The sequence below is a fragment of the Strongylocentrotus purpuratus genome, unplaced genomic scaffold (assembly GCF_000002235.5).
Source record: "Strongylocentrotus purpuratus isolate Spur 01 unplaced genomic scaffold, Spur_5.0 spur5_scaffold_21, whole genome shotgun sequence".
NCBI lineage: Eukaryota > Metazoa > Echinodermata > Echinoidea > Camarodonta > Strongylocentrotidae > Strongylocentrotus > Strongylocentrotus purpuratus.
This window is the reverse complement of record NW_022145607.1, coordinates 19,016,033-19,028,915: the sequence shown is the minus strand read 5'-3', so window position 1 is coordinate 19,028,915 and position 12,883 is coordinate 19,016,033. Positions and strand designations below refer to the sequence as shown.

Genomic DNA, 12,883 nt, shown 5'->3' with positions numbered 1-12,883 from the left:
CAATGAAACTTCTTCACATTGCATCTGCTCTGTATTTATTTATATATCTTCGTTTGTCTTTCTGTGTTTCATCAAGAACAATGTATAGGTCGACTTAATGTTATTACTATGATATTCATTTTCCATTGGTTTTGTAAAGCATGAAATTCATTAGGATTGTGTAGATTCGTAGTTTTCCTTCCTTAAGAAATTATTTTCATGATCACAGACACTCGTTTCTATTTTGCCCCACCCCTGTCATACAGTTTCAACCGCTTCTTTTTAATTTTATTACCCCCCCCCCTCCATCTTCTTTTTTCTTCAACTCTGCTCTCGAACTAACGTCTCTCATTTGAATTGAATTCTAACGCGCTTGTTCATTTCTCTTCGAAATCATATCTTCATCACAAAACAAAATTGAGAATTTGTCTAATATTACATCGCCTAACCTTCCCAAACCTTTACATTTCACAGGCTTTCATGCTTCATTTGCAGAGTTGACCTACATCACAAAACGTCAATAGTAATAAACATCCATTTGTCAAGTTAAAGTCTCACTTTCGTACTCGACTTGAAACCTCTTAATTATTGGAAATTGATCACGTCGGTTAAGAACACGCAAGCTCTGCATGAATTTCGTTTCAAATTTCTCATCTTCAGCTTGGTGACTTACTTCTGCACTTTAGAAAATTAATTTAGTAAACGAAAAGGGTGTAAACTGATTCGAAAGAAGTTCATTTTCTACAAAGTGGGAATATTCGATTTCAGATATGATTGGGATAAAGGATGTAGTACCTGCGAAATACACACAATAAATTTGAGAAGACAAGCCCAATTTATTCCACTACTCTTGATGTATTACAGGGACTAAGTAAGTAACGTGACAAGAACAAGATATAAAATGACAACGTTTCATCGATTAATACTTCTAATATGCCCATTGCACACGAGGCGTTATTTCGATTACGTTATTACCTGCGCTAATGAAAGTAGTCGGAACGCCAGTAATTCAACGCAGTTCTTGCATTGTTCAGTTTGCTTTGAGTTGTTGTATCATTCCACCTTCATATGAGGCGTCAAAGACCGCGCCAGCTGCTGACGCACGCTTACGTCAGGGAATAACGCTTCGTGTGCGACAGGCATTATGTGTCATCCTCCCAACCAACCCGTACGTGCAGTCAATTACATCATTAATTCAAAACGATCCCGACATGTTCTCTCGATAACCTGTTCATCTTCCCCTTGTGCTGGAAGCCATTGAACCCATGTTTGAAAGCCAGGCATAATTCGCAAATTGGTTTACAGGGTTAGAGAGAACGCGTGATCAGAATGAGGTTATCGACATGGGAGGTAATAGCAGCCATGTATCAACTCTTAAACGTGCCAAAGATATTGTAAGAAAGGCTAAAAGAGGTGATGAATAAAATACCTTTAGCAGATATAATTGATGCATTATGTGATTCCGGTTGATGTACATGTAGCATAGTCCTGCATTTCGTTGAAATCTAGGTTCATCTTGGATGCGTTTCAAGAAATGTTTGCAATGTCGATGTCGTTATAAATTGGGCCTGTGGCACATACGTTTATACATTATGCCACCTATGTAAAAGCGTAGCAAGACCAGGATAGCTTTGTACGATGCAGACTATTTGTTTAATTCGAGCGAAGCATATGTATTGACCTTGCCAGAAAGAACAGGGCCATAAAATTCAATGTTCCAAAATTTGAAAACATTGTGAATATTAATGTTCTCGTTATAATTACTGTGGTAATATCCTGGTGCCCAGACTCTATGGGCTATGTGAACAGAGTTTAGCCTACTGTGTCACTCAATAGGCAAATCTCTGTAAAGAGTTACCACAGTATAAGATTCTTACAATCATCATCTTGGACACAGTTTGTTAGAATTCGTTCCATGATCACTATGGCCAGGGATAAACTCACATATCCCTGCTATGGCCAATGTCTCCCACACTGTGTTAAATAAAGTAAGCACATAGGTAGTGAGATACCTTAAATTAAAGTGATCAAAGTCCCCCCCCCCCATCATCTCTTGGTGTTTGTCTAGTACTCTCTTTGAGCGATGTGGCCATTTAACCACACTGTGTCACACACTGATTGAACACAGTCAATACTTTGATTATGTTCCAAAGTCTCTCTGTGGCCACAGTGTGATGTGAAGATTTATGGCACAGGCTTTCCATACTGTTCCATTCTTTTTGTTCACACCACAAACTCTCTGCAAGCGTGTCAAAATGTTTATGTGCTCTCACTGTTGTGTGTGAGCATGAACTCCCTAGCCACAAACTTCCACACTGTATCACGGAATCTGTTCACATATGATGATGAATGAGAATTTAATCCCAGTATAGTATTTTTTTAAAATTTTGTTACGCTGTGGTCCCTATACCCTTTCTGAGCTCTATAACTCCCAATATGCTACATTGTGTCCCACAACGGTTTTCACAAAAGCTAATACTGTCAAAATGTTTCAAGTCATGTCCGTTGTCAGAGAATTCTTATTCAAGCCGACATGAGAATTTACGTCAAATGATACCTTCAGACCTTTAAGAAACGTTTTCTCAGCGGAAAAGTTGAAGACATCTTCAGCAGGGTTCGTGCAGACGGCAAGCAATAATTACCAGGCGTAGTGACCCTCTAGCATTCACTCAGGGCATTGGGCGGGGAAAAAAAGTACCCGCAAACTTTTCCTGAACTGAATTTAAACTCTGTGCATGCATGTCCATTATCGCGTGCTGGCTATATCATCGGTCGGTCATTCGCCCCATGATGTAACAGCTTGCTGTAATTGAATTCTTGGCGGATTGACTGATATACCATTGACAGTACATTTTCGACCGTTGTGCCATCGTAACCTAATTGTGTACATCCCACCCCCACTTTGCATTGCCCCAAGTTAAGTTTACAATGTGATGGTTTACTGATTACAAAATTCACAGGGCCTGTATGTAGCCCCCTTCCCCACTCCTGCCGTTTAACTCTGTTTTTTGGTGTTGCTGTTCTACAATTTCTTTATCTTTTATATAATCAAACTTCTTTCATCTTATTTCGGCAGTATTCACGTATTGTCACCCAATCGTCGGCCACTGCGGCATAGGGCAGATCCATAGAGGGGCGCATGGGGGGGGGGGGGCTTTTTAGGGGGCTGTGGTAATTCCAAGGATGTGCATATAAGTCTTTCGTTGTGCCCCATCTACATGTATCTATCTATGCTACTTCACATGTAGCATGTACGTTCTACGGTGTTGGGGTCAGTGGCGTAGGTATAAGGACGAAAGAGCCCCGTGCCCCCCCCCCCTCTCCCAATCCGACACACAATCGAAGGACGAACAATTGGGGGGGGGGGGGAGAAGGGAAGATGAGGAGGGGGTGGGGGTGTCGAAAATGATTAGACCCCTACTACACCTCTTTATTAATCGGTTGCTATGCCAATCCAAACGTTATCCACTCAGCAAATTTTGACCCCCCCCCCTCCTCCATGATCTAAGTACCCCTCCATGGCTGGACACACGCTACGCCAGTGCATCGGGCCCCACCGATAACGCGACAAGATTAAATGTCCGTAATAGGGAATATGGGGCAAGGTTGAAATAGATAACTTACGTATAAAGCTAGCCCCCTCCTTCATCATCCCTCTTTCTCCTCATCTCTCTCCCTCTCCTCTTACATACACTGCTCACACTACACACAACCACCCCCCCCCCCAAGTCCATCCTACATCGACGTCTCTTCCTGTACCCCCTTACAGATTGCTGACGCTAAACTTCCGCCCCTCCCCTCAACACTCCACCCTCCATCCCATCTCTCTTCCCCTCTCCTTAGAGATACTCGAACTCGGTCATGGAAATGTCAGCAGATGAGCGCATAGCATTCGGAGGACTGACCGAAAGGTTGTCAGACCACAAGTAAACTCTTTTACCAGGCTGATTCTTCAAAGAAACTAGAAACAACTCGCAGACATATAAAGCTCTATGCGAAAGGCGTAGGTGGATTGGAATAATCTTAGTTATTTTGTGATTCATGTCGTGTCCCTTATTAGTAAAATGACTGAAATGATACCTTATTTATTAAAATTAGTCTGCTATCGCAGACTAGAGTTAAATGTATCATCGGCTAGTTAACTTTTCGTTAATTGTCGCATGCTGTCTAGGCTTCCCACCGATGCATCTGATATTGTATCCTTCTGGCTCCGAACGAATGGTCACGACTATTTTTTAATGAATTCAAACTAGACAATAATTCATATGTGGTTCGTCGATTTCCCCCTCATATCCCCCCATCCACCCTACAAAACAAAAATATATATAGGCCTACATATACAAATAATATAAATATATATGTGAACAATTGTATCTAAATTGTTAATAATAATAATAATAATAATAATAATACATAACATTTATTAGGCGCTTAATACTGATGTTTCTAAGCGCACAGTGTTCTGATTAAGAGAAGACTATAACCCGTAGAATTAAATTAGAAGAAAAAGCAAAAATACAAAAGTAACATAGATAAGGTAAGAAAAACAGTGGCAATCAACTAAATAAAGACAAATATGGTGCGCACCTCCATTGACCGACGCACAACTGCAATTTACAATTTTAATTGATACTTCAATTTTAAAATGTATCATTCATTTATAAAATGGTCCATAACTTTATTGTTTAAAGCCACTTTAAAGCCACCGAATGCAAAACGTATGGCGTTTAAGACTATTGTGCGCTGAGTTATTATACGCACCTTACTTGATGTGGCCTGCTTTCTGGCTTTGATCTAGCCGACGACATCAGAAATTGACTTGACCAGGTGAGACAAGTGACACGTGACATTAACAGCAGGTGCGGTAAATAGGCTAATTACTCGCCCAAATATTCCGTGCAAATGACCGGGAAAAATCAAACTGGCCAGGATGTGTTTTCGGTGTACTTTCACAATGGTGTTTGTCAACGTACCGACAACATTATTAGTTTGAATGCATAATTAATGCACATTTCAATTAGTTTTAAACTAGGCATACATGTATATCGGTATATTTCGGTTATTTTTTAATTACAATTTTTTTTCTGAAGTTCACTACTCCAGAATTCGTTCAATACTTTTTGAACAGTGGTGTGCTCTCACTTACCTGTTAATCATTTATCTTCATAGTTTGATTATATTCGACAAAATTATTACCATTCGGTTTATGCTTTAACGCAATATTACACTACAAAATACTATGATGCTGTACGTTGCACTTTTGGAAAGCACCGGTGAGAAGAAGCCCTCAAGATCTTTCCTTACTTAGAGTTACTTTGAGGCCCGCCCAATAAAACGAAAGAGGCATTATTCAGGAAAATCCCTGGCAAGCAAAATCAATGCCATATTTGACTTAATACGAGGGGGGGGGGGATGTATCATGGTTGTCCCCCAGCGATGACATACGACAACTGTGGAATCTGGGCCTACTGTATGACCATGGAGCTTATGCACAGCATTTTTGATAGCGAGATGGCGCACTTGACTGGAGCAGCGAAGCACAAATTAACTGAAAGCGTTTTTTCTCGTTCTTTTTTAACAATCAGAAACGATCGAATGACGTAGCATAAAAAAATGGGAGCGTTTAGTAGATAGTGTGGAGAGAGAGAGAGAGAGAGGGGGGGGGGGGGGGGAGGGATAGGCGTAGGATAAATGGGAAAATGAATTACTCAGAGTGAAATTAAGACATAGAAATTAGATGTTTCGATGTAGTAATGATTTTTTTTGTAATAACACCAACGAATTTTATGAAATGGGTGAACTGGGCTATATACGTAAAGGATAGAGAGAAAGGGAGATAGAAACAAAAGCAAGATATAGAGAGAACGAGTGATTGAGAGAGAAATAGAGAGAGAGGGAGGGTGAAGATGAGGAGGGGGAGGAGAAGGAGGGCGTTGGGAAGAAGAAGAAGAAAAATATGCTTTATTATTTACAAGTTACTTGAATTTTCATGGCAGCACTCATCTACAAAATATTTCATTCATTTCACCACCCTAATCCCTCTTGCTTTCTATTTCCTTTTCTCACCTCATCTTATCTTTCATCCATATCTTCATGTTAAGTAGCCGTAAAACGGCAAGTATTCAAACATCGCTCGGCATGTGCACCGCGATCAATACACTCTCCAAATATATCAGTTACACTCAAAACAAGCAAAGATTTCAACAGACACCGTGCGGCCATTTTGTCGCTGGTAAACGACACCTCGGCCAAACAGATCGGGTCAATGGCCGCTAGGTCGATAGCACTCTTGGTCTATCCCCGCTATGGGTTTACGAGTGAATAAATTTGTCTCTCGACAGTGAACCTTTTGCTCAAATAAACTTTCATGACAAATAACAGAGACATCTTGTAACGAAAAAAAACAAAAACAATATTTTTTTTTTTTTTTTTGGGGGGGGGGGGGAGGCTGGACATTAGTTTCTTCCCATGATTTTTTTCTATATTGAAATTATTTTCGTGAACGCCCCTCAAAAAAGGAATGGCAATAGAGGTTTATAATGGGCCCACCACCTCCACCACATCCACGCACACACGCACAGAAATATTCTCTGTTGGAATACCTCGTGGGGTCATTGTCCTTTGGGGCTGAGTATGACTGCATGCGTATTATCTGATCATCTTCTTGGTGAAGCACCAGACATCAATGCCACGATCACTCCCAAAGTAATTATGACACATCCAAGAGGCTTTTAACCAATTCTGTTTGTTTATCCTGGATGGCTAATATGACAACAACTTGTCGCGATGGACGAGAAATATCATTATAATATCTCAAGGCGTCTAATCCTCGGTCAGTAACTACGGAATGTGTTTTCCTTCAGAGTATCCATCCCTGTTTCGTCTGTTTCACTTTGACTTCGCGTTCAGGGGGCTGTAACCGCTCGGACATCGACCCCAAAGCTCAACGAGTCCGTCCAAGCCAATGCCCCTCGTGCGCCGGCTGGCCTGCAAGCACGCCTTGCTTGCTCGACATCACAGCAGAGCATGAAACGAATTCCGCAAGCAACTTGCATTCTCTCTCATCTTATTTTTCTCAAACTGGTGCCAGATGTTTTGTCACCGTTTTTTTTTTCGGGGGCGGGTTGGGGTGGGTGGGGGAGGGGGTGTGATTTCATGTGTCTCAAATAATTCAATGAAGACATGCAATCATCTATCTAAATCAATTCACATAACAATGCTACCTTTGCCATAAATAAACTACACCACTTGATATTTGTAACGCATGCTGCATTTATATATTTGGTAGTTCATTGCCAGAGGGAAAATGTACATTCTGGTCAGCCCTGGTCAGCCCCCCCCCCCTCCCCTTCCCTCTCGTCCCCGTTCGTCTGTCTTCATTCTAGTCGAGGAAGTTGCTTTAAAGTAGGCAGACGTGTTATATTTTAAACATCGACTCTATCTCCATACGTTTAAAGAGATTCTGCAAAGGTCAGAAACGCAAGTGACCATTCGGGCAATGACCCTTTCTATGAAGAAAAGACGTGACTCTGGCTCAACAAGAGTAATGAAGAGAGGGTGGAAGAGATGAGAGAGAGAGAGAGAGAGAGAGAGAGAGAAAGGGATAGGGGGGGGGAGAGGAAAGGGATAATAAGATTTCTTAATGTCAATCAAATTTTCCTTGTATATAATCATTCGGGGACGTTATTACTCTCATAATAACTTGAAACGTCATTTTTGAAAGCTCATTTGTCACTTTCATTGACGATATTTTCGACAGGTATTTATCGCTTCGACGTTTATGTGAAGGAATCATGATTATGCGATTAAATGTACAATAAATGATTGCGATGGAGTGTTAGAGTTGTCGTGTTTTGATGGATCAACGATAATATTTCGAGACATTAATGATCACCGTAGTTTATATTCCAACTTTTATGATTTAATTGAATTCAGCTGGTTTATTATAATGCTGAACTTTGTGAACAAAACCAATATGCAATTTTAAATGATGTATTATGTTCTCGTTTCTTTTAACGTCAGAAGTGATTTGAGTCATGTCGCCTGGAGTTTCGGGACGAGGATGGGGGGGGGGGTGGGGTGGTAACAGTTGCGAAGATACGGGGGTGTGCACGTGCCTCCCAATCGAATCGGAGCAAAAAAGTGCCCCACCCCAAGCATCTACGTCACGTCACTGGGTGACCAGTTGCATATACTTGCCTTATTTTTACACTAACCTTTCTGGGTTTTTTTTCTTTTGAATTTTTCTTGTGTGAGTATCTTGAACAATTCAACATAATTTTCACACAAGTTTTCATATTTTTTCTTTACTGCAGGTTTATGGGCCGTTGCTAACAATGCCGGAATTTCTTGCTTTGGTCAAGCAGAGTGGTGCACTGTTGATATGTTCAAACGAATCGCTGATGTCAATCTATGGGGAACCGTCCGGGTGACAAATGCCTTCACGCCACTCGTTAGGAAATCTAAAGGTAAAACAATTCATAAACAATTATTATCGGCATGTTTTAAAATATTTGGATGTGTTTGTCCAAATGTGAAAAACTGTTTTTGGTGTTGCAAGACTATTTTTAACTTCTACCTGTAAATTTGAAATCCTATGCCCCTTTTTTCACATTTGACGACAACATTTAATAACAAGATTCAAATGGTGCCACTGCATTACTTTGTTAAGATTGTTGTAAAAATAGGCTTATGATTCGTAGGTATTATTATAGGCAGATTGTAACTTTGCCCTTACCAAAACGTGTTTCTTTCAATTTTGTACACTTTCGTTTTCGTTAAAATTAGCCTATTTTTGAAAACAGAAAACCTGCGATACCGATGGCTGAACAATCTGACAGTTCTCGAGACTGACATTGCCGATCTAGATAATCCTCACAAAAGGTGTCATCATGCCCCGAGACATCGTCGGTCCCTTGGGCTGTCAGTCTCGTGGGCTGTTGGTATCGTGGACCGTCGCGTGGGCCGTCGGTTTCGTTGGCTGTTGTCTACTGTGTTGTGCCGAATCTATCAACTCCGATTCTAATTTACTATGGTTATTTGTTTCTTCCATGTTTAGGATTTGTATTAATTTCTTATTGGATTTTATTTTACAAACTCGTTGTTTATCCATCTTCATCCCCTTCAGGTCGAATCGTGAACATTGGTAGCGTGCTGGCACGCCAGGGTACTGCAGGCTTCGCCCATTACTCCATCAGCAAACATGGCGTCGAGGCCTTCTCCCAATGCCTGCGCTACGAGCTCCGAAACTTCGGTGTTCGCGTCAGCATCGTCGAGCCCGGCAACTTCATGGCCGCCACCAACATCTACACCAACGAGAACATCGACGGCGTCCGTGACGAGCTCTGGGCGAACATGAAAGACGAGCAGAAGACTGTCTTCGAAAAGGACTTCAATAGCATGGTTGACATTGTTCGGTTCTCAAGGACAATAGGTTCGGCGGACACGTCGCCTGTGGTAGATTGTTTTCTGGATGCGGTCTTGAACGAGAGTCCGCGGGTAAGGTACGAACCGAAGGACTTATACTGGACGATCCGTACACTCATCTTGGCGCATTTTCCTGAAGAGATTTCAGATCTTATATTCTAATGTCGTTGTCGACCCCTATCGTCGAGTTCTACTTAGAAATTTGAATAGGATGTTTTGCTGCTGTTGCTGTTTCATTAAAAAGTACAAGATCAGAATGGAGGAGAAGGAAGAAGATTTGTTTACAAAGGAAACGTCATGCTACGAGTACGAGGAGAAGCAAATTAGGAGATTTGTTGAACAGTTGAAGGCACAGTCTAGATAGAGGAGAACGAGCATAATATTAGTAGAACATTTAGTAGAAAGAAGCAGCTATGAGAATAACGAACTCCGCTATTGTGAATGGTGAAGGGTTATAGGTATACAAATAGACACGTTCGGTGATTTGTTAAAGATTTCATATCGGGTTTCATCTCAGAGGACTCCAATAATCAAAGTTGTTAATTGATGGCTTTACATTGCAAAGCTGGAGTACTCATTTCAAAGTGCTGCTAAAACTTTGAATACTATCAGGACGTTTGTGACTGTGTATATTCTCTCATGTTTCATCTATATCCTTATTTTATTTGCTATAAAAATGATGCCTTGGGAAATTTCTTCTGCATGTTCAGTTGAAAAATTAAAGATAAGGCTCATGATGGGAGATCAAATGCGTGTGACATTGTGAATGTTTAATTTAGAGTCCCAGTAAAAAAAAAGAATAGCACTAAGATTTGATTTGATATATAAGTTACTAGTATGTATATTTGTTTTCAATTGAACGACGGGAGTAGTTCCGATATGCTCATAAGGGGATGTCCCCTGCAGTAGACCATCAGCCCCGGCCACGAGACCGACTATGCCGGTCTGACGAACACTAAGTAAAGTTGTCAGAAGACCTGTGAGATCCACGTGGTCTCGTGAACCCCGAGATATTTTTCAGAAGGCCCATCGATCTTGTTGACAGTCGCGACGGTCTCGTAGACTGTCGGTCTGTTTCGTGAACTGTTGCCGTCGATATTAAAGCGTTCATCTTGCGTAAGAGAGTAGTAGTCTAGTAGATATAAACTTGGTGTAGGTAGACGTTTTAGATGACAACTACAGTCTTCCAGTTATTCACATTAAGTCTATCTCTGCAAATGTATCAGTTGGTGTGTACCAATATTGGGTCCCTGTTTTGCTGTATCTACCTCTATACTAGTGAACTAGGCATCCATTGTACAAATTATGTCTTTACCTACATCCATTATTGAATCAAATATTTACCGGTATATCAAAGGTTTATGCGTCTTTCCCAATGTCTTATCGTTAATTCTTCTCATTGGTTTTGAAATTTCATGTCATTTATAATTTCAAAATATTAATTCCTCACTCTATGTATCCCGTTCACATTTCTGTTCTCAGCTCAGTGCATCCGCTTAACATGCTCAAAGTTATGACTCATTAATTGTGTAAGTTATAAGTGAACGGTAAAATGAACGCATCGTGTATGAATATATCTTAAATTGATTGAAAACTCGTATAGTCAGGTCTCAAGTAAAGTGATTCACATTTTGTCAGTAAAAGGTTCATTTGTTTGTATTATTTTGTTTCCTAAAAACACGTAGATGCGAAAATCACACAATATTTTTGGGGTGACTGATTTCTCATTTTCGATCTCTTTTGTTGTTTTTGTTTATTTTTTATGTCAATAGACCAGGTGGAAAATCAATAAGCTGAACATTGATCAAAAGCAAAAGCCTAAAAAATTTGAATACAATGACAGGTGAATATTGGCTAAAAGCAGCGGCGTCAATAAACCAACTTGAATTAGACAGGGGAGGGGGCGAAATGTTAGAAGATATTTATTTAATAGCTGAACATTTTAGAAAACCGGAATGAATATCAGAGTCTTAAATTCCCAACAGGGGTAAAAATTGTTCGTCAGATTTGCCATCAGGTGTTCAAAAAAGAGAAGCAGAGAGGTCATTAATTTTTGAGATTTTGTCTACACCATATACAAATGCTGTATTCACCGATAAAATGTTATAATGGGGGGGATTCGTACCCTCTCCCCTCATCTAGACACTGTCCTGGTAGATGGAAACACGATAGAAGTAGATAGGGTTAGAAAATGATCACTTTCACTGTAGAATATTATTTTATGATTTTGAGCTACTTTTCATATCGCTTTATTTGTATTACATACATGATCGCAAACAGTTACCCCGAATAGAATAGATTATTCACATGACATGATCAAATTGTTTAAACATTATTTGATATTACAAGTTTATGACGAACTCATGAAATTATTTGCACGTAATGTGATAAGGAAATTCATTAAAAGACCAAACCATTTAAATATTTACTTATTCGCTATATCGTATTCTGCGTGAATGTTTGTGACATGTTCCCTTTTCATATAACTTGAATGATAGATATTGTTGTATTCGATTTATATGACGCTGTACAGACAACTATTTGAAATAATTATACCTCTTGACGTAAATTATATACTATATCTTATGTAAATAGTTTCTCAAATGATTCTTTATGACTTTCTGTATTCAGCGGGGTTTCGAATTGTATATCTATCAAACCAAAAAATACTTCCTTATCAAGTAAATATGAATTTGCTATTGTGTCATGAATGATTAAATAAAACACGGTCGCAGAGACTTTCAAGAAATCAATTTAAGGGCGATTTCAGAATTCTATTGTATTGTCGGCCTAAAGAAGAAATTTTCTGATTACGTAACATGTCATTTTGATTTTCGCACGCTTCAAAAGGTGATAAACAATATTCCTCAGGTTAATTTCTTGAAAGCATTTGCAATCGTGTTATAAGTGTTTTTTTTATATATGAATATAAATATATATACAGTGTATATCTGTCATCGCGAAATTTCGTGACTGAACTTATTTGAGTCGAGTCGAGTGGTTTAAGCCCTTGACTTGAAATTCAAAGGTCGTGGTTCGATCCCCGACACGGCACTGATGTCCTTTGGCAAGGCATTAATCTTCATTTGCCACACTCGACCCAGGTGAGGTAAGTGGGTACCTGGCAGGAATTAATTCCTTGAAATGCTGGAGCGCTGTAATGGCAGCTAGGCTAAAGCCAGGGTAATAATAAATGATCCTTGGATAAGAATATCTAGATAGACGGCCCTATAGAAATGCCTGTTAATATTATTATTATAATTTCTATGTACTCTCAAAATTGCTTGGGTAAAATATTCGCACACAACTGTAAATTAATTTCAAAGGGATTTTATTCATTGATAGCTAAACTGTCTTGATAGCGTCACTCTTTACACGCTTCACCTTTACGCCAATATTGGGGTTATAATTATATTAAAAGCCTTATACCCAAAAGCGAATAACTTGTTCATTCATGATTAAAATTTAAGTCATTCTC

At 39.7% G+C, this 12,883-nt stretch overlaps 1 protein-coding gene across 1 annotated transcript in view; it reads left to right on the top strand.

Annotated features, from left to right (window-relative positions):
- LOC590976 (D-beta-hydroxybutyrate dehydrogenase, mitochondrial) overlaps positions 1–11,747 on the top strand; it is a 44,612-nt gene extending 32,865 nt beyond the window's left edge. Inside the window, exons 2-3 of the mRNA XM_790561.4 lie at positions 8,295–8,447; positions 9,107–11,747. Of these exons, the coding sequence (XP_795654.3) occupies positions 8,295–8,447; positions 9,107–9,567 (614 nt within the window). The 3' untranslated portion in view covers positions 9,568–11,747. The remainder of the gene's footprint in view (positions 1–8,294; positions 8,448–9,106) is intronic.
- The last annotated feature ends 1,136 nt before the right edge of the window (positions 11,748–12,883 follow it).